The 20,046-nt window shown below is 44.7% G+C and overlaps 1 protein-coding gene across 11 annotated transcripts in view; it reads left to right on the top strand.

The window, feature by feature from the left end:
- The window catches only part of LOC149306646 (electrogenic sodium bicarbonate cotransporter 4-like), a 41,448-nt gene extending 21,908 nt beyond the window's left edge, over window positions 1-19,540 (top strand). For 3 of the 11 annotated variants that reach the window (XM_089538526.1, XM_089538523.1, XM_089538532.1), the window contains 14 exons: window positions 237-411; window positions 1,723-1,856; window positions 2,865-3,136; window positions 6,481-6,542; window positions 7,735-7,935; window positions 9,132-9,245; window positions 10,175-10,336; window positions 11,202-11,380; window positions 12,051-12,123; window positions 12,899-12,967; window positions 13,413-13,586; window positions 14,680-14,847; window positions 16,427-16,494; window positions 17,429-19,540. In XM_089538526.1, coding sequence (XP_089394652.1) covers window positions 237-411; window positions 1,723-1,856; window positions 2,865-3,136; window positions 6,481-6,542; window positions 7,735-7,935; window positions 9,132-9,245; window positions 10,175-10,336; window positions 11,202-11,380; window positions 12,051-12,123; window positions 12,899-12,967; window positions 13,413-13,586; window positions 14,680-14,847; window positions 16,427-16,494; window positions 17,429-17,594 — 2,017 coding nt within the window. In that variant the 3' untranslated portion in view covers window positions 17,595-19,540. Of the gene's footprint in view, window positions 1-236; window positions 412-1,722; window positions 1,857-2,864; window positions 3,137-6,480; window positions 6,543-7,734; window positions 7,936-8,118; window positions 8,233-9,131; window positions 9,246-10,174; window positions 10,337-11,201; window positions 11,381-12,050; window positions 12,124-12,898; window positions 12,968-13,412; window positions 13,587-14,679; window positions 14,848-15,731; window positions 15,817-16,426; window positions 16,502-17,428 lie in introns of all 11 variants that reach the window. The other 8 variants (XM_089538525.1, XM_089538533.1, XM_089538534.1 and 5 more) reach the window with 7 other exon arrangements.
- Window positions 19,541-20,046: the final 506 nt, after the last annotated feature.

The following is a 20,046-nucleotide window of genomic DNA, read 5'->3' as shown; positions in this document are numbered from 1 at the left end:
GAATTGCCTAGTGGAGTATTCTCTCTAGGAATCTCTAGGTCTTTCAGTGCAACATTTAGTTAAAGTTGACCATAGAGTTGCACTGGAGGACCTAGAGATTCCTAGAGAGAACATATTAATCAAATCCATGAATAATCAAAGCTGCAAATAGGGAAGGATTAGTGTATATGAAATGTGGACTTCCTTTTTTGTGCAGTGTGTCGACAGCTGTGTGTGTGTGTGTGTGTTTGTTCCAGGTTTTGCGGTGGCCTGTTTTTGGATATCAAGCGGAAACTGCCCTGGTTCCCGAGCGATTTCTATGAAGGTTTTCATATCCAATCGATATCTGCGATCCTCTTCATCTACCTTGGCTGCATCACAAATGCCATTACCTTTGGTGGGTTGCTGGGTGATGCCACGGAAAACTACCAGGCAAGTTTCGGACCAAAAAGGGGAGCTTGAGAAACGGGCAGCCATTGACTCGCTGGACCTGGGCTTGCGCCTGATGTTCAATGGGGTGAAGGTGCTTGGATGGGTCTGTTCAATATATATTGTTATATATTACAAACTGGGGAGCAGAAGTTGTCTCATTATCTGGCATTTCCAGTCTAAGATAATTCCATGATAGATTCAACTTGGAGTCAATATAAGTTGGAAACCACTTGAAGGCACACAACAAGAACAAAAGATGGAGAGTCTTCCACCCTCCAAAGCAATCCATTCCTCTGTCAAACATCTCTTACAATAATAATAAAAGATTCTTCCTAATGCTTTGGTGGAATCTCTTTTCTTATAATTCACACCCTTTGGTTCATGTCATGGTTCTGGTGCAGTAGGAAACAACCTTGCTCCATCTTCTGCATGGCATCCCATCGGATAGTTAAGGATGGCTATCATCTCCCTCTCCATCTCTTCTTCTCCAAGCTCCAATACACAGCTCCCTCAGTCATTCTTCATAAGTCTTGGCTTCCAGACCATTGGTCATCTTGGTTGTCTGTATTCGTCTTGAACCGTGATGCCCAGAATTGGACAAAGTCTTCCAAGGGAGGTCTAGCCAAAGCAGAAGGGATCATAGAATCATAGAGCTGGAAGAGACCGCAAGGGCCATCCAGTCCAACCCCATTCTGCCATGCAGGAACTCTCAGTCAAAGCATCCCCATTGATAGATGTCCATCCAGCCTCTGTTTGAAGACCTCCAAAGAAGGAGACTCCACCAAAATCTCTGAGGAAGGAGTGTGTTCCACTGTCGAACAGCCCTTACTCTCAGGAAGTTCCTCCTAATGTTGAGCTGGAATCTCTTTTCCTGGAGCTTGCATCCATTGTTCAGGGAGCAGCACTATGATTTCTCTTGTTCTGGACACTATGCTCCTGTTGATGCACCCAGAACAGCGTTGGCTTTTTTGTCCGCCACGTCATGTAGAAGATGGAGCCAGCTTGTTTTCTGCTGTTTCAGAAGTTAGAACATGAATCAATGGATTCGACTTACAAGAAAAGATATTATTACACACTAGGAAGAACTTCCTAAGGATAAGAGCTGTCTGACTTCCTCCCAATGAAGGTTTCTCCTTAGAGGTTTGGTGGCCACTTCTGGGGTGCTTCAGCTGTGAGGTTTCTGCTCTGGGGCCAGTGGTTGAGGTTCAGTGGCCCTTGGGATCCCTTCCAATGCTACAGTTCTTTTGACCCTATCTGAAGGGGCCTAATAACGCTTACCAATGTTATGTGGCATTTTCTCCCTCCTTCCAGGGAGTCATGGAGAGCTTCCTTGGCACAGCGATGGCAGGTGCCATGTTCTGCTTCTTCGCTGGGCAGCCCCTCATCATCCTGAGCAGCACCGGACCCATCCTCATCTTTGAAAAACTGCTCTATGATTTCAGCAAGTAAGTGGAAAGTCATGTGGCCAAAAGGAGTCTCTTTTCCTTCCTTCCTTCCTTCCTTCCTTCCTTCCTTCCTTCCTTCCTTCCTTTTGGTTTGCTTAAGCACAAAATTCCACTACTGCATCCCTTCTCTGGGTGTCTTCAAAAAGAGGTTGAAAAGCTACTTATTGGAAAAGCTTTAGTTGGATATCTTGCATTGAACAATATAGATTAGACTTGATGACCTTCCAGCTTTATGATTCCTGTATTTGTTTTTATGATTTCGGTTCCATATGCCCTACTCCATGCCAGATAATAAAAATGTCTGTATGAGTTGCCATGCATTTACTGTGTTTATATCCTACCTTTCTGCCCATGAGCTCAGGTGGATTAGATGATGATGATGGTGGTGGTGGTGGTGGTGGTGATGATGATGATGTTGATATTGTTGTACATGGCACTGTTTCCTTGTTACTTTATCCAGTGAGTTAGGCTAAGGTCACTCAGTGAGTTTCATGGCTTAGTGTTTCCAAAGTGATAGTCATGTTAATCTGTTTAAACTTAAAATGGAAAAGGGAAGAGAGGCAAAGGAATCCAGAAACACCTTTGGGACTCACTGGTTTAATTTTGTATGCGCTTTCTTTGCTAAACTAAGCCAAAGGCATAGCTGTGTTAGTTTGGAAAACCAGTATTTAAAGAGATCTTATGCCAACCTCTCTCTTTCGTTTAGTCTGAAAGATGCTATATGACCCTTTACATACTAAAATAAACCATGCCCAGAGATAGCCATGTTGACCAAGTAGCAAAATACAATATCATTCCAAGCCCACAAAGCAGTGATAGCGTTATTGGCCAACCAAAATGCACAAAACACATGTTGCAAAATATGTATTAAGTGCATTTTGGGTGACCAATAAAGCGATCACTGTTTTGTGGGTCTTAAAATAAGCCTGTCAGTCCCAGAGGTGCACTTATAGGCGTCCTTGCTGGTGTTGTTTCTGAGCCCCGGTGCCCTTCTTTCCCCATGCGCAGAGGCAATGGCATAGACTACATGGAGTTCCGCCTCTGGATCGGCTTGCATTCTGCCCTGCAGTGCCTTATCCTGGTGGCCACCGATGCCAGCTTCATCATCAAGTACATCACCCGTTTCACGGAGGAAGGCTTCTCCACCCTCATCAGCTTCATCTTCATCTACGACGCCATCAAGAAGATGATCGGGGCCTTTAAGTACTACCCCATCAACTCAGACTTCAAGCCGGACTACGTCACCATGTACAAGTGCGAGTGCATTGCGCCAGACCCAGGTGAGTCCAAGTCCTCCGTCTGCCTGGCGCAAGATAGACGGCCATGCCGGCCGCTAGTCTGCTTTGCAAGGCATTGGGAGGTTGCGCGGTCTCCACCAGCGCCACTCCGAGCCTTTTTTCACAAGAATGTGGATTGTGGGGATATTGGCAAAAGCACATAATTTTCCATGTGAAAAATATATATGAATCTAGCATTTACAGGACTGGGAATTTCCAAGGCAGTTGTCAAAGGCTCTTCACAATTTGGGACTTATTCTGTGCATATATATATATATATATATATATATATGGGAAGGTTTTGCAAGAGAAAAGCATTTTATGCGCCGAAATGTGGCTTTCTATGCAGAAAATGCTGTTACCTGAAACTTGTTCTCAGTATTTTTACTGAAGGCTAACCCCAAAGATCCCCAGAAATCTCGCTCCCAAACTCCAAAGATCCTCAGCTATTTAGCTATTCTTCCCAGGATTTCCAAACTCTCAATAAACCTGTTTCTTGACTACGTTTAAAAATGTTTCTGAATCTCCGTTTGCCCCTCGGAGTCTCAAACCCTCAAAGTTTCATCCCTTTCTTAAAAGAGATGCTTCCTGCAAGGATTTTCCAAAGCTCTTTCCAAAAGATCATTCCAGCTGCTAGGAATTATATTAGAGGATGTCTTAGGATACCAATAGCATCATAAACTTGTGTCATATGGGAAATAGGAATCCTAGATTTAGGACTTCTCCAATGCTTAATTTCAATCTCCTTTAATACCGTTAAGTAGTATTTTATTAAATCCCCCCAACAAACAGCCAGCGATCCAAATGTTTTGCCATCAGAGCCATCCTAAGTGATGCCTCTCTACCTTTGGATTTGCAGGGATTTTTATATATATGGATATAATTTCTTTCTAGACTTCTATATGCTTTATATTGATGGTGGATTCAGTTCCTCAACTCCTTCTGGACTGAAATGGGTTTTGACTGGGGACCCTTTCGTTTTGCTCCTTTCTATATCTACTGATCGTGTCTAAAATGGTTTCAGATTTAAAGTTTATCTCTCCTTTTTATATTAAGAGTATATGTTTTTAATTTTGAACCTTTTTTTAATACATATATATATATACATTTTTGCTAGTTATGGTTTTTTATTACTGTAACTGATTTGTCCCATATTTGTCTCTGCTGCAAACATCTATTTGGCTGCTTTCAATCTCAAGTGAGTATCACTTTATAAATATTAAAACCATTTAATATTTGATACTCGTACCCTTTTTCTTTTTGCTCCGATCTCTGCTTTCAATGGCCCTTCTCACTCAAAACCTCCTTTTTTCGTCAAGGAATGAATGCAGCCAACGCTGCAAAACCGTTTAAAGTCGGGTCATGAAACAATCATTTTTTAAAGGTATTAAAATTTACCCCAAAAAATGTCTGGTCCCGGCAAAACTGATGGTTGCGGAGAGAAATATTGTTGAAACCCTGTAAAAGGAAGCCTAGGATTCATAGGTTCAAGTGGCTCCATTTTTGCTCAGTTTGATTTTGCTTTGTCTCAGCAATTCAAGGTTGGTTCTGTAGCAAAAGAACAAAAACACATCCCTTGATTCTAACCCAGCAGTCATTTCTCCTCGTTGTTATTATTATTATTATTATTATTATTATTATTATTTTAAAATAATATTGACTCTTGGACAAGGGGAAGGTTATTAAAGAATTTTTACCTGTTCAGAATTGCCAGCAATAAAGCTGTGGCTTTGCATCATCTTTGCTGAAGCCAGGACTCAAATAGAAGTCTCTGTGCAAAACTCCTCATGTTGCAACTTACTCAACACAGAGAAGAGATGAAGTCCGAATGTTGTAAAATATGACTTTATTCTTGCATTTATCCTAATGCGTCCCAGCCTAGTAATATTTAATAGACTTCTTTGGGGGCTGTTAAAAGAAAAATAACAAGACGTCAAGTCAACTAAATCGCAAGACCTTGGGCTTCTAACTGCAAGAATAAAACCACCTTTTCCAGCACCTGAGCCTTTCCCTCTTCTCTGCATCCCTTCTATTAGGAGTTTCTCTTTCTTTTCCATAGATTCTCTTTAGCCATATATCTTCCTTTTTTATTACTGGGTAAATCTATGAATCAGGGGAGACTTCATTACCTGCATCTGAGTCTAAAGCAAGTAGGAAATGTTGTTGCTGTTTTAAATTAGAGGTTTACGGTGGACCTCTTTTTTAAAGAGCGGCCGTTTGGACCCACTGAATTAATACCTGAATTTAGAGACAACCTGTAAGTAAATCCTAAGTGGGTCTCTATAGGGATGCTAAAGCTGGATGGTGAAGAGAGCAGTCAAGAAGAGAACCAGCCCATTGGAAACGTGGCGTCGGAGGAGCATCCCAAAAGACCAATCCATGGGACCTAGAGCAATTCAAGCATGAACCTTCTCCAGAAGCCAAAATGACTAAATGGAGGCTGTCATACTTTGGTCAGCAGGATTCACTGAGGAGGAGTAGAATGCAAGGGAAATTTGATTGCAATGGGGAAAGATAAAGCCGAGGAAGCCCTGGTTGTCCTGGGTTTGCAAGACCTGAAGCAGGGCTGCTAATGGCTCAGGCTCTTAGAGATCTGTCATTTGAAGTCATTCCTAGGATTCCTATAAACTGAAGTCAACTTGATGGCAGGCAACAATCTGCCCATAGTTAAATCCCATTGAGCCAATGGGTCTGCTCTAAGTGGGGCTGGGGATTCAGGTCTTCATAGCTCCATCATGGTCTTTTCTAAGATGGATGGTGTTATGCGCAAGTTCTGGATCTTGCCCATCATCCTGATCTGAAATGGTTTCTCAGTGACCTTCTTTTGCAAAGACAGAAAGCATCCTCTCAGGTGATACAAGCCAAAAGCACACCTAGCCTTCAGCAAAGATCTCCTTTTGGAGCAGCTACTTTGGAGGGCCATCTAACTTTAACCTTAATTAAAGAGAAGTTTCTGCTGGAGTTAGAACCAGGGGTTTGTTATTCCAATATACCAAGCGTCATTCCTACATGCGGGCATTGCCTTACTAACCTACAAAGTGTAATGCGTATGTGTGTAGTTGGCACATCATCCCGGACTCCTTTATATCACCTTCCTGGATTTAGTGGGAAGTTTGCAAAGTGTCACAAGGGCTGTGTGTGTCTCACAAGGAAGAGGTTGGGCTGCAAATCCCCCCCAAGATCTGTAACTCAATCCGAATTCTGGTTTTGTCTTTCTCTTTTGACGCCAAAGCAGCCGTTTGCCAGAATGGCTTGAGCCAATGGAGATAACCCTTTGACTTTCATATCTGACATGAGACTTTGTCTTAATATTCTTTTTTAAATCTCAACCAACTCCTTTTCTGCAGTGAATACCACCTTGTTCAATGCTTCAGCTCCACTGGCACCAAACAACACTAACATCTCTGTGGTGAGTAGCCAAGGGCTCTCCTCTTCCTCCTTTCTGCTCCGAGTAAATTAACCAAGAAGTGAATGGATTGCATGGGGAAGATGGAGTGAGCTTGTTTTCTGCTGCTCCAGGGACCAGAACATGAAAAGAGGGAATCGTTGGAATTGCTTTCTGGAGGCCTCTCTGAGAGCCTTTGGGGCTGAAGAGCGGGGAATAAATATCGTAAATAGATAAAAATAACATAAGTCATGGGTTCAAATTACAAGAGGAGAGGGTCTGTCTAAACATTAGGGGGAACTTTTTTATTGAAAAGGCAATTCAGGGCAAGGTTTCATGCCCAAATATAATGGATTTCCTCTCCTTCTTTGGAGGTCTTTAAACAGAGTTTGGGTGGGCATCTTTCAGGAATGATTCAGTTGTGTATTCCTATATGGAAGAACAGGACTGGATTAGATGGAGAGCTATGGGTCAAGAATGACCCTCTCCAAACATCATATCGACTAACATTAGTCTATTCCTGAGTGTATTTACCTGGCAGTAAAGCCCCATTGAACACAGGCAGACAGTTCCAAGGAAGCGCAGTGTGTCTAGCATTTTGTTGTGAATGAACATGCATTTCCAAGCATTCAACTAAATCTGGACAACTGTTGCCACCCAGCGGATGGCTTTTTCCATGGCTTCGTTCTTTGGCCAGCCAAACTGGACACCTGGAAGGCACCTATTTCTGCAGGTGTTTTCCAGTGTGAATGCATGGATTACAAACTGCAATTGGGAGGAGCATGGATTTTTTTAATACAAGGTTTTGGTTGCAATTTAGATCAGTCAAGTTCTTCCCCCAAATTCTTGCTGAGAAGGGAGTGTGTTTTAATCTTGGGAACCTTGGAAGGAGCTTGACACAGATTTGCAAAACTGCCCTGATGCTCACTTCTATTCCTAATATATAATATCCACTTCAAATAAATAAATATATTCTTTAGTGGGAAGTTTGTAAGAGGAGTAAGTGCTGAGCAAGCTCTGTGTAAGGCAGGGGTGTGAATCATGCAACCTTCCAGGTTGGCATTGCATGATTGGACTGCAACTCCCATGAGTCTTTCCAAATAGGCGGGAAAGGCTAGAGTCCAACAACGTCTGGAGGTTGCATGATTCCTGAGTGAAGACCGCAGCGTCTCTTTGGACTAATACACCCCTGCTTTTCTTTCCTCTTCCCTCCAAGTACAACCCCCTTAATGTCACAGCTCTGGACTGGACTCAGCTGAGCAAAAAGGAGTGCTTGAAGTACGGAGGGAGCCTTGTGGGGAAGTCCTGCAAATTCGTCCCGGATTTGGCCCTCATGTCTTTCATCCTCTTCTTCGGGACTTACTCCATGACTTTGACACTGAAAAAATTCAAGTTCAGCCGCTACTTTCCAACAAAGGTAAGAGTTTGGGGGGGCTCCATGTTGAATTGAACTAAGTGGTACGTCTCCAAAGGAGGATTCCTGTCACTTAAATCTAGTTCATTCCTAGGTAGATGGGGAATATCCCTCTTGATCCCTTTGCTGTATGTTTCCCCTTGTGCTTAATGTGGTCTTTTCCCTTCCGGCGCCATCTCCCTTCAGGTCAGGGCCTTGATAGCTGATTTCTCCATTGTCTTCTCCATCCTGTTCTTCTGTGGGATAGACGCCTGTTTTGGACTGGAAACCCCCAAGTTGCATGTGCCCAGTATCATTAAGGTTCGGATCCCTCTTGCGGGGCGTTGGCACCCCCTTCACCTTCCTGTCTTCCTCTGCTCCAGCCGTTCCTTCACCTGCTTCTTCTTTTCTGTCTTCTGCAAACTCAGACAGGGAAGGACCATTGATGGGGACAACGACCAACAGTCAAAGCAGGACTGGGGTTTACACAAAAAGTTGCACAGAGGGTTCATTGCACAATCTTGAGACACAAACCCCAGAATTTGCAGTGTCTCCAAGAATGCAATTCTCAGATGGCAAGTGACAACTCCTGGTGCATTTGCAAAATGTGTTAAAACTAAACAAGGCTAGCACCAGCAAGGGCCCTCCCCAACTGCTATAAGTGGGGTCCTTGGAAGGGAATCATCCCTGGATTTTCTGCCTTGCCTCTGTTTTATTCCCTTCAAAGTGCTTTAGGGAAGGGAGAAGGTTTACAGAAGTCTTGGACTATTAGCAAATGCTCCCAGATTCTGACCCCAACATTGGTTTTGGAAAAGATTGTTCTTGAATGACGGCTCTGCTTCTTTCTCAAGATCCATCTAGACACTAAGGAGAGGCATTTTCCCACTGATGAATCCCTCAGAGATGCATACTTCCGTGATCAGACTTGCAAATTAATCCTGCGTTTACTTTCCAATGACCGGCCGCAAAACAAAGCGCACTAAATGCATGTGGGAAAGCATGTGCCATGACCAAGAGATGTCTTTCCTCACTCAGGGGAGCATCTCTGATTTAGAACATCGTGAAAATAGTGTCTAGTTTGATCTTGATTAGCGCTTTATGCTTCTAATTTTCTGACCATACTTCTTCCATTAAATCTTTCTGTTCTCTAACTGTCATATATAGTCACTCTCTGCTTTCTTTCTGTTGTCTGCGTTTTCTCTCTCTCCTTTTTCTTCTAGCTTCGTAAACTTATTAGTGACTTCTCTATCTTCATGTCCATACTCATGTTTGTTGGTCTCGATGTCTTAGTTGGACTGAATACTCCAAAACTGCAAGTGCCTACAGACTTTAAGGTAAAACAAATGCCTGCATCACAAGAGCTAAATGAGTATTAAGTTGCCCAGCTCCATGCCGCCTTTCGGGGATTGCTTTTGCAGTTAATTCCTCCTCGGTCAAAAAGGGGTTGGATTGCATGGCCTTTGGCATCCTTTCCAAATTCATATTTTTGTACCTACTGTTACTCAGAGGCAGCCGCCCACTTGATCCTTATAAACCAAGAATAGCCCCAATTTGCTAACTTGTTTATTCGGTTTTTCATAATTTTTGTTGTTGTTTTTAAAAATACATTGTTATACAATACTTGAATATAAGTTGACCTCATGGACAAGTCAAGGGCAGGTTTTGGGGCCAAATTATGGATTTTGATATGACCCATTGATAAGTTGAGGATAAAATTTAAGGGCATGTAATGAAGGACGTAAAGGTTGAAGCAAAGAGAAACAATGCCTAAGAACTTACAAAATCCCAGCAGGAATAACTATTAGTGCATATACTAAAGGCTGGATGGATGAGAGACTAGAAGGCGGTCAGTGCTTCCAGGGCAGATTAAACTCTTGCCTTTTGCCATAGAGAGAGAGAGAGAGAGAGAGAGAGAGAGAGAGAGAGAGAGATAGGAGAGTTAAAATGCAGTACTTACATTGACCCATGGATAAGTCAACTCAGGTTTTTGGGGTCAATTTTTCAAGGCACCAAACAACATCAGCAAAACCATCTGCACTGTTTGGGTCCATCGGTGGCAGGAAAACAGAGTGGTTCCAGATTTGCTAAGCCTAAGCATGAAAAGATAACCCCTGTGATAGTTTCAGCGTCTCCATAAATCAGAAATGACTTGAAGGCACACAATAGCAACATTCCTTCGGTTGCATGTTCAGTTGTGCATGTTATACGGCATTGCCATCCAACACCAACGTTGTGTCCTGCCTCCTTGCCTTGCCTTGCGCAGCCGACCCGCCTGGACCGAGGGTGGTTCGTGTTCCCCTTTGGAAAGAACCCGTGGTGGATCTACTTGGCCAGCGCACTCCCGGCTCTTTTGGTCACCATCCTGATCTTCATGGACCAGCAGATCACCGCCGTCATCGTGAACAGAAAGGAGCACAAGCTCAGGGTATGTTTCCCCTTCGAGGAGGCTATCTCCAGTATTGTTTGGGATGAAACTCTGTGGACAGAGACACAACTGAAGGAGTGCAAACAGTGGTCAGTTCAGCTGTGCTTCTCTCCCAGCTTTTAAGGGGAAATGCCAAAGGGCTGAACCAATAGGGTTTTTTGTGGGTTTTTCGGGGTGGCCAAGTTCTAGAACAGTGGTTCTCCACCTCTGGGTCACAACCCCTTTGGGGATCGAACAACCCTTTCACAGGGGTTGCCTAAAACCATTGGAAAACACATGAAGTATGAAGTAGCAACGGAAATAATTTTATGGTTGAGGGTCACCACAACATAAGGAACTGTAGTAAAGGTTTGGGGAATTAGGAAGGATGAGAACCACTGTTCTAGAAGAATTTATTCCTGACTTTTTGCCTGTGTCGATGGCTGGCATCTTCAGAAAATGGTGGCATGGAAGTGTGTAGGGTATATACACTGTATGTGATCCTTGGTATACCCCACTCACTTCTCTGAAGATACCAGCCACAGATGCAGGTGAAACATCAGGAATAAACTCTTCTAGAACATGGCCACATAACCCGAAAAACCCACCAAAAGACTATGGATGCTGGCCGTGAAAGCCTTTGACTTCACATGCGGAACCAATATTTGGAGGATCAGGTCTAGCACTTTGGATCGCTGTATTAAAGGTCAGATGAAAAGCTGGCATGGATCCAGCAGCCCAGTGACATGGAAGCTGCCAGTTGTCATGGGATATAAAGCTCTTTTAATCTTCATTAAACCTGGAACACAAAAGGGTTGGGTTACTTTTTAAAATATCAATTAAATGGTTGGTGCTTGGATTGCATGGCATGGGCTTCCTGTTCCAGAAAGCAGCCGGGTACCATCTGGACCTCTTCTGGGTGGGCATCCTGATGGCCATCTGCTCCTTCATGGGGCTCCCGTGGTACGTGGCAGCCACCGTCATTTCCATCGCGCACATCGACAGCCTGAAGATGGAGACGGAGACCAGTGCGCCGGGAGAGCAGCCTCAGTTCCTGGGAGTCAGGTGAGCCTTCCTTTTGGGGCTCTGCCTTCCTGTTTAAGGTGCCACCAAACCAAGGTGCAGCCCCAGACTGCAAAGAGCCTCATTGCTCCTAGATTCTCCTCGACAGGGTTTCAACCATTTTTGAATATTTTGGAATAAACTTCTCCCATTGTGTCCAACATCCCTACAATTATGCTCACTTTCTCTGCCCAGTCGGGAGTGAATTTTGCCTTCTTTTGCTCAAGGCTGGAGGGAAGCAAAGGTTACACCCAGCAGGCTTTATAGTAAGATAAGGGCATTCTTGCTCCCATCTCTGATGACAACAGGTTTTGCAGTCTTTCAAAGCAATATAATCTTCCCACCCCACGCTTTTTACTTTGGCCAGAAGCTTCCACAAAGCAGGGCAAGGAGTCATAAAAATACCTTCCCTGGTTTGCATGGCTCAGTTCTGATAGAGACTTCACAGAGCGAAGTAATAATAGTAACAAAGAGGCAATAGCTTAAATGCGCGTCTTGCACAGTTCACTTGGAAGCTATGCACACTTATCTGGGAGTCATGAAATCCACCGAATATCTGGAAGGGCGAGAGAGATTGTTCTGAAAATCATTGCAATCTGCAAAGAAAACAGGAAAGTTGCTTTCCAACAAAAGGTTCTCTTGTGTGGTTTCATGGTCTTTGTCCTTTTAACAGGGAGCAGAGGGTCACCGGGATCATTGTCTTTGTCCTGACCGGGATTTCTGTCTTCCTGGCTCCTATTTTAAAGGTAAAACATCCCATTTCCAGATGCAGTACAATCAAATATATGGCAATAAGGAAATGTTCACTGAGCATTAAAAAAAAGAAAGGTATGCAAAAGTCTCACAATCTCAGCCAGGAGAAAACCTTTTCCTTGACGTACCTGACAATGAAATCTGCAAAGATTTATCTGCCTAATCTAGGATATCGGATAATTCCAGCGCAGCACTTTGCCTCAACTGCGCTGGATGATAACCCTCCATCTGCACATCCAAAAGAGGCGTATGCATGCATAAATTACACCGATGTATATCTATGTCACCAACAGGATACCAACATGTCGGTGTTTACTTGGGAATAATGCACATGTATTCAGAGGCACTGGACTCCTGTTCATGTCTTAAGTTTCCCTGTGGCATTTTTATCTGAGGTGCAAAGTCTGCATTCAGTTCATGGTCCCAGAAGTAGAGTTGCATATGTGGTGCCACTGTGCCATGAATGCACATGAGCATCATGCATGTTGCACGGGGTGCATGGAGATGCCCATGCTCATTGTGTTGTATAGTGTTGCAGCTCATTAACAAGGCAGCATTGCACAACCAGTGCATAACCCCATGAGAGTAAAGTTGTGTGTGTCTCATTGGTGGAGCATCTCAGCCTGGGTTTCTCTGCATGCCCAAGGGGTCCATGCGCAGGGCTCTCACCTTAGTGTTTTCAAAGGCAAGTGCCTCAGATGATTAGCCCATCTGAAAAACCCATGTACAGTTCTGATAAAGAGGTGTGCCATGTCTCTTGCTTCGTAGTACATCCCGATGCCGGTGCTGTACGGCGTCTTTCTCTACATGGGAGTTGCCTCGCTCAACGGCATCCAGGTAGGAATGTCAAGTATTTGCTCAGCCTTGTACCGAATGTGTGATTCTCTGGGTCTCTTCCCCCATTGCTGTCCTTCTTTTCTGTGTGTTTCTTTGCCACTCGCAGAAAGCTCTCAGCAAGACCTCAGGGACTGGGACCAAAATTTCCAAGGGTCCCTTAAGAGCTTTGGAATCCTGGGAATTGTAGTTTGTTGTGACACCAGAGCGCTCCGACAGAGAAGGCTAAATATCTCCAAAAAACCTACAAGATTCCATAACACTGAGCCATGATAGTTAAAGTAGTGTCAAACTACATTAACGCTGCAGTGTAGATGCAGACTTTCTTAGAGGTTTTGCTAACAGAGGTGTGCCTGCATAGTTCCCATCTCTGTCCTGCCCTCCCAATGCCCTACACAACCCCCCAAACTGGCATTAACGTCTCGCGCGCTTCCCTCCTCTCCGATAGTTCTGGGACCGTTGCAAGCTCTTCCTGATGCCTGCCAAACACCAGCCCGACTACGTCTACCTCCGACACGTTCCCTTGCGGCGGATCCACCTCTTCACCGTGGTCCAAATTGTCTGCCTGGCCGTCCTCTGGATCCTGAAATCCACCGTGGCTGCCATCATCTTCCCTGTCATGGTAAGCAGCCAAGCGGCCACTCAAGGGCTTGCTATGGACAGCTCCATCTGCAAAACCAGTGGCATAGCAAGCGGGAGAGCTGCATTTGTTATTGTTGCGTGCCTTCTAGTCATTTCCAATTAAAGGGAACCTTATCATGGGGGGTGTCTTGGCAGAATTGTCCAGAGGAGGTTTGCCATTGCTTCCCCTGAGAGGCTGAAAGTGTGTGGCTTGCCTAGGATCCCTCAGTGGGTTTAAAGGCCAAGTGGGGAATTGAACCCGAGTCTCCCAATGTCATAGTCCAACACTCAAACCACTTTGCCACACCGGATATTATTATTATTATTATTATTATTATTATTATTATTATTTATAATAATTTATAATCTATGATACATATTATACAGTCGACCCTCTGTTTTCACGGGGATCTGTTCCAGACCCCCTCCCCCCAGGAAAATGGAGACTTGCATGTATTCAAGCCCCATAGGCTTGAATGGGTTGCTCCCCATTGATGATAAAGGAGGTCGCCCCTCCGTCAGTAATCAAGAATGCGGATCCCAAGCCTGCAAAAAAGAGGGGTGACTGTACAATATTAATATGTACTATACATTATTATTATTATTATTATTATTATTATTATTATTACTGTATTATTATTAGCAATAGCAATTTCTATACCACTGACCAGTGCACTTAAGCATTCCCAAAGTGGTTTACAATGTGTAAGCTAATTATTATTATCTGTTCTCATTTGTGCAGCCCTCTAAATCAGGGGTTTGGTAAAACCACATGCAGCTCTTGGGCCCCAACTGAATGGTTATGAAACTCCCCACACTTGTTTCCCAAAGCCCCTCTAAACCTCATTTAAAAAACAGAACCCAATCTGTTGTGATTTTCCAGCATCCTTTGCCCTAAAATCATAGATTCTTAAAAGCAGAAGGGCCAGCTAGCCCACCTCCTGCCATGGAGGAATGCGCAATTGCAGCACCCCTGAAAGATGCAATCATGGCCCATGGCCCCATCTCCTGCCCGGCCAGTATAAGTTGCCAAACCGATCCTACCTTCCGGCTGGTGAGAGGTTTTGGTGATGTTGCACCTGTCTTCCTTCCAGATCTTAGCCCTGATCTTAGTCCGGAAGATGCTGGACCTGGTCTTTTCCCAGCATGACTTGGCTTGGATAGACAACATCATCCCTGAGAAGGACAAGAAGAAGGAGGACGACAAGAAGAAGAAGAAGAAAAAGAAAGGCAACAAAGGGGAGGATGAGAGCTCTGACGAGGTGCGTCCGTCACGCTGGCGGGCAGAGCTTGCGCCGCTCTCTCGCCAGCCGACGTTCGGCCATGTGCCCAGATGCCCTCAGAGCTTTAGGTCCATGGAACACCATCGGCAAAGGCAAAAACAGCCAGAGGCTGGGGATTATTTCGGTCAAGGAGGGGATGGCTATTGCACTCAGGTCCTGCCCCTGCGTTCGCCTCCACATCTGCAGCTTTGACTTTTGATTATTTGATTATTTGGGCATTTGATTCATATGTTCTCTCTGGGAATCTCTAGCCCTCCAGGGCAGCTCTACTCTTGCCAGAATTTACTTTTTGGCCTAGAAATCCCTAGCGAACACTTCTCTAGGCATTTTTTGGCCCTCCAGCACTATTCTATGATCAGCTTATGGCAAACATTGGCCATAAAGTTGTGCGGGAGGACCTAGAGATTCGTAGAAAGGTGTTCTTTCAGGTTAAAAAATAGTGTCTTTTATTATTATTATTATTATTATTATTAGTGGTTTTTCCACTTTCACGGGGGTCCTGGGTCCCAGCAAATGTGGAAGGCCTATTGTAGATGGCCGCTCTGATATTCTTAGGCTTTCTCTGGGAATTTGGGGACCAGCATTCAGGCTTTTCGGCTCAGATCCTGTTCCACAAAAGCACTTTTTGGCCTAGTGGAAATTTGGAAGATCTAGTCCATTTTCCTGATCCCCCCCAAGTTAAAACAAAATGGAAAAATTACTTTGGAAAAAGTAGTTGTATAACCTGGCTCTCTCCCAGTCCAATTGTGTAAAGTGGATCTGGACCAGTTGTGTTGTTAAGACCGTCTGCCTTTCCTGTTAGTCCGAGTCTCGCATTGTCCAGAACCTGAACTCGTCTCTTTCTCCTCTTCTTTCCTTCCCAGCCCAAGTTCCCATCTCCCTCTGTCATTACAATCCCAATGGAAACCGTCCCGCCAGAATCCCAAAACAGTGTCCGTTGTGTTCCCAGTAAGTAGTGCGCTGAAGGTTTGGGCCGGACGTTAAAACTTACCGCTGACACTTTCCAAGCCTTTATATGTGATTCACCAGGAATTTCGTAACACAACAACAATGAACTCACTTGCATCTCTCCAGCCCATATTTCCAGGGGGTTGTGTCCTGGCGGGTTGCGCTTTTTGCCAATTACTCGAAGATGGGAAGGGAAATGCCTACAGAAATTGCCGCCTGGTGTATTAAAAAGCCTTGGGTCTCCTTTGGAAGCCAATGGACACACTCCCAGTTGTTCTTCCATGGCTTGATACTCATCACTGACCTCTTCCTCTGCCTTAAAGGTCAAACTGGAGAGTGGAAGGAGGGGAGGCGCTTCTGGTGGTGGCCCCCAAAGTCCACTTTAGAACATGAATCTGTGGGGCATGATTTGGCCAAGGACAGCCATGAACATGGATACAGCAACAGGGTTTCATCCCTTTTCATAGTCAGTGGTGGAAAGAGGCAACCTGGCTCTCTGGGCATTTCCCTTTGCAGCCTTTCTCTCATCCTCGCTCTCGGTCCCTTTTGCCTCCTGTTTTGTTCTGGCTTTGCCTGAAACAGTTTCATAGACCCCTGTGTTTCCCTCCAGGAAAGAGGTCTTTCAGTTGGAGCGTTGCATTCTGATTCTTCTCCGAACGGGTCAGACCTGGACCGCAGGTAAACGGTACACGTCAGCGGATGGTATTGTATACTACGCTTTATTTCTAGCCCCACTTCCCCCAAGGCAGCTCACAAGAGAGAAGCACAAGGAATATGCAGACCTGAGTTGTATTTACGTCAAGGTTGTGGAAGTCCCCCATGTGGCTGCATTGTGCCTTGTGTATCCATGTGCAATGTGAACAGTTGTATGTTGCACATATGCACTGGGTTCGGTTGTGCAATGTTGTGATTTACAACTAAGGCAGCATTACACAACCACCACATAACTCCGGCCAGTAGCTTGTTAATGCAAGTTGTGCTACACTCACAGAGTGAATTTTGTGGATGATGCACAACACTTGTATCCAGCTGACAGCACCGTAAGCAAAGTCCTACACATGCTACCACTGCATATGTAATTGCACATTAAAGGACATGCAGATGCATGCAAGTAGCATGCAAATGTGCATTGTAAACTGCAGGTGCCCATGAGGTTGTTAGCCATGTGCTTCAGCCATTCAGCCACATATGTCTTCCTATGCTTGCACTCATTAAAGGAATTGTGTAAAGCAAACTTAGCATAACTCCACCAGCAGATATTTATTCCATGCTAGAGCCAGGGATACTCTTAGATAGCCTTAGAAACCCAGCCAACTGCTTCCAATGTTGGAAGTCTCTGTCGTGCCCAAAAAAAGACACAGAAAGGAGGCAGGCACGATGCCTATATATTTTGTTGTCGTGTGCCTTCAAAGACAACCCTAAGGCAAACCAACATGGGGTTTTCAGGGGCTGAGAGCAGAGAGTTGAACCCTGGCTTCCAGAGTCCTACTCCGACACTATGCTAAACTTTAACTCACCTAAATATTACAGCCACCCATTTGAAAGCCATGGCTGCAAACATCTCAAGTCTCAACACGGAGCTCTAACTCTCCCTTCCCTGGTTCCCTTCCAGCATTACGCTTCACCTGAAGATCTCCTGCCCATCTTCTCCTGCCTTTAACTACTCCCGAAACCCCATCTGTGCCGTTCCGCAGGTGAAGATAGAGATGGAGTCGGATTATGAAGACACCGACACGGAAAAACACGCGCGGGACATGGGCAGCGAGACCACGCTATAGTCCCAGTGCTGCTCCCTTTGCTCTTAGATAGATATAAATATATACATACCGGTCACAGTTTTGTTTTTCTCTCTGCGTGACAGACTGAGGAGGGGACCCCTGGGCCCTTGGCCCTCTTCCTCCGCTCTGAAATTTAACACCTGAAAAGTAGACTATTTGTGGACCTCTCTCCCGTTTTGGCCAGGTGCAAGGATGAAAACCTAACTCTTCACTATGAGATCTGTCCCGGCGAATGGGATTCATACTTCAGGACTTTGGGAACAAAAGAACTTACCTGGTTTGGGAAAGAGAGCTGCATCCTCCCCCTTGGACTTGGGCATCTTCCGTTGCAACCATTGACTGCTCTGCACCCAATCCTTCCACGTTGGACCTTCCACTTTTCTTTTGCAGATGGCCTTGCAGTTTTCAATGGGCGGCTGGGTCTCTCTCAGCGGAGCCAGCAGCTTTCTCCAGAACCAGTATTGCAAACACCAAGACTTTCTCGCAGCGGGGAAAAAAAGGCTGAAATGACTCGTTGCTACTTTCCAGAAGACACTTAGTGAAGAATTACATTCCCTTGAATGAAACGTTGGTACCTACCGTGAAAAGTCATCTTCGGATGGTAAGAGGAGCAAGAATAAATGCAGCCCTGCCTTTCTAGTTTAGGCCAAACCAACTCAAAACAGAAAAGAACTGAGCCTAAAAGTGGCATATTAAACATTCAAACTAAAGTATTGTGAGTTCCAGCACCATGGGCCTAACCTTTGTCACTACTGCAACCACTTCTGCAGATGGAAAACAGGGAACTGGCCTTTGGGGGAAATGAATTTTACCCCAGGACCAAGCTGGCATGTCAGGCAACTGCCCTCCTCCCCTGGCATCCTTTAACCCCCAAGATCCTCATTGCCTTCATGTTGAGGAACAGAGTTCCCCATTCCTCTCTGCACCAGGGATGCCCTTGTCCTGCCCAAAGTTAAGAGGAGAACAAGGGCAACCTTTGTTTACCCCGCTCACAGTTGGCAATGTGCGTTGGGCAAGGGAGGAATTGTATAGTTACCTGCAATGGGCTTGCCCCACCTTGCCTGCAGTCTCATCTCTTGAGGAATCCAGACCAATGGTAACTGGGATTCTCCTAGTTCCATCTTCCTCTCTCTATGGGGAGCGTATGGGATTTTGCCCAAATTGCCCCAGTGTTTCAATCCAGAAGGGTTCCAGGGGAAGAAAACTGGCCTCTTGACATCCCACAGTTGCCCACATGTTCCCCACTTGAATACATTTCTGTTAACCTTTTTCCTAAAGGAAAGGAAAGATACAGACAATATAATTTTCAATTTCAAAACAGCTTAACAAGGATAACCCCATATTTCTTATGAAATGGGCTTTCCTCCGGAGCAGGACTCTTGTGTACAGAAATTCCTGGCCTGCCAAATACTGCGCCTGGTTTCAACACCGCTTCCTTGTGACTTTGTATATATAAAGTGAAGGTAAAAGAAAAACTTGAATTTATTATCCTATATTTATCACGTCATTTGGATCAGGTACCTGTTAGCAGTTGGATGCAAAGAAACAAAATGCAACAGCGTTATGCTTGGGCAACAGCAACCGATTTCTTTTTTGTTGTGATCAACATTTGAACTTGAACGGAGGAGGTCTTTGTATATTTCGCTCACTTCTTTTGTACCAGCACCATCTGCGAGAGTAACCACAGCGTGGTTGGCTATGGCATCTAATGCCTTTAGGTTGTTTTTACAATACTGTTTTGTGTAGAATATGCAAATCAAGAGGGCATTTATAAATCCCAGCCCTTGAGATACTTGGTTCTCAAAAAGTAAAACCACACAGACACACAGACACACATATACTACTCACAGACCAGGTTTCAACAGGAACAGATTTGCAGACCTAGACTTCTACTGTGGTAATATAGTCACCATTTGTATTATAACGCAATATAATAAACTTCTTGAACCTCCTCGGCTTGTGATGCGTTCCTTAAGTGGCCCAACTGTCAATCCTTCAAGACTAATCTAAACAATATTAAATCACCCCAATACTGGGATTGCCCACAAGTCAGTTGTGTGACTCCAAGTTGTTTCTGACTTATGGCAACCAGGGTTTTCTTGGCAAGTTTTGTTCAGAGGGGGGTTTGCCTTTGCTTTCCACTGAGGCTGAGTGTGTGCAACTTGCCTATGGTCTGCCAGTGGGTTTCATAGCCAAGGATTTGAACCCTGGTCTCCAGAGCCAACACTCAGACCACACCATCCTGGCTTGGCATAGATCCAGTGAAGTCAGTACATGCATTGTAATGTACGTCCCAGTGATTTCATGTGCCTGGTGCACTAGTAGTCATGTATTTTTGGGACTAGCACAAGAGGCTGAGACCTAAATACACTGAAGGTACCGGATCCAGTCTGATCCTAGAAGCTAAGCAGGTCATGCTTGGTTAGTTCTTGGATGGGAGACTGCCAGGGAA

This window comes from Sceloporus occidentalis, unplaced genomic scaffold, assembly GCF_023333645.1.
Source record: "Sceloporus occidentalis isolate IW3139 unplaced genomic scaffold, rSceOcc1.0.p SCAF_9, whole genome shotgun sequence".
NCBI lineage: Eukaryota > Metazoa > Chordata > Lepidosauria > Squamata > Phrynosomatidae > Sceloporus > Sceloporus occidentalis.
The sequence above is the reverse complement of the archived record's forward strand: the minus strand, read 5'-3'. Positions and strand labels throughout refer to the sequence as shown.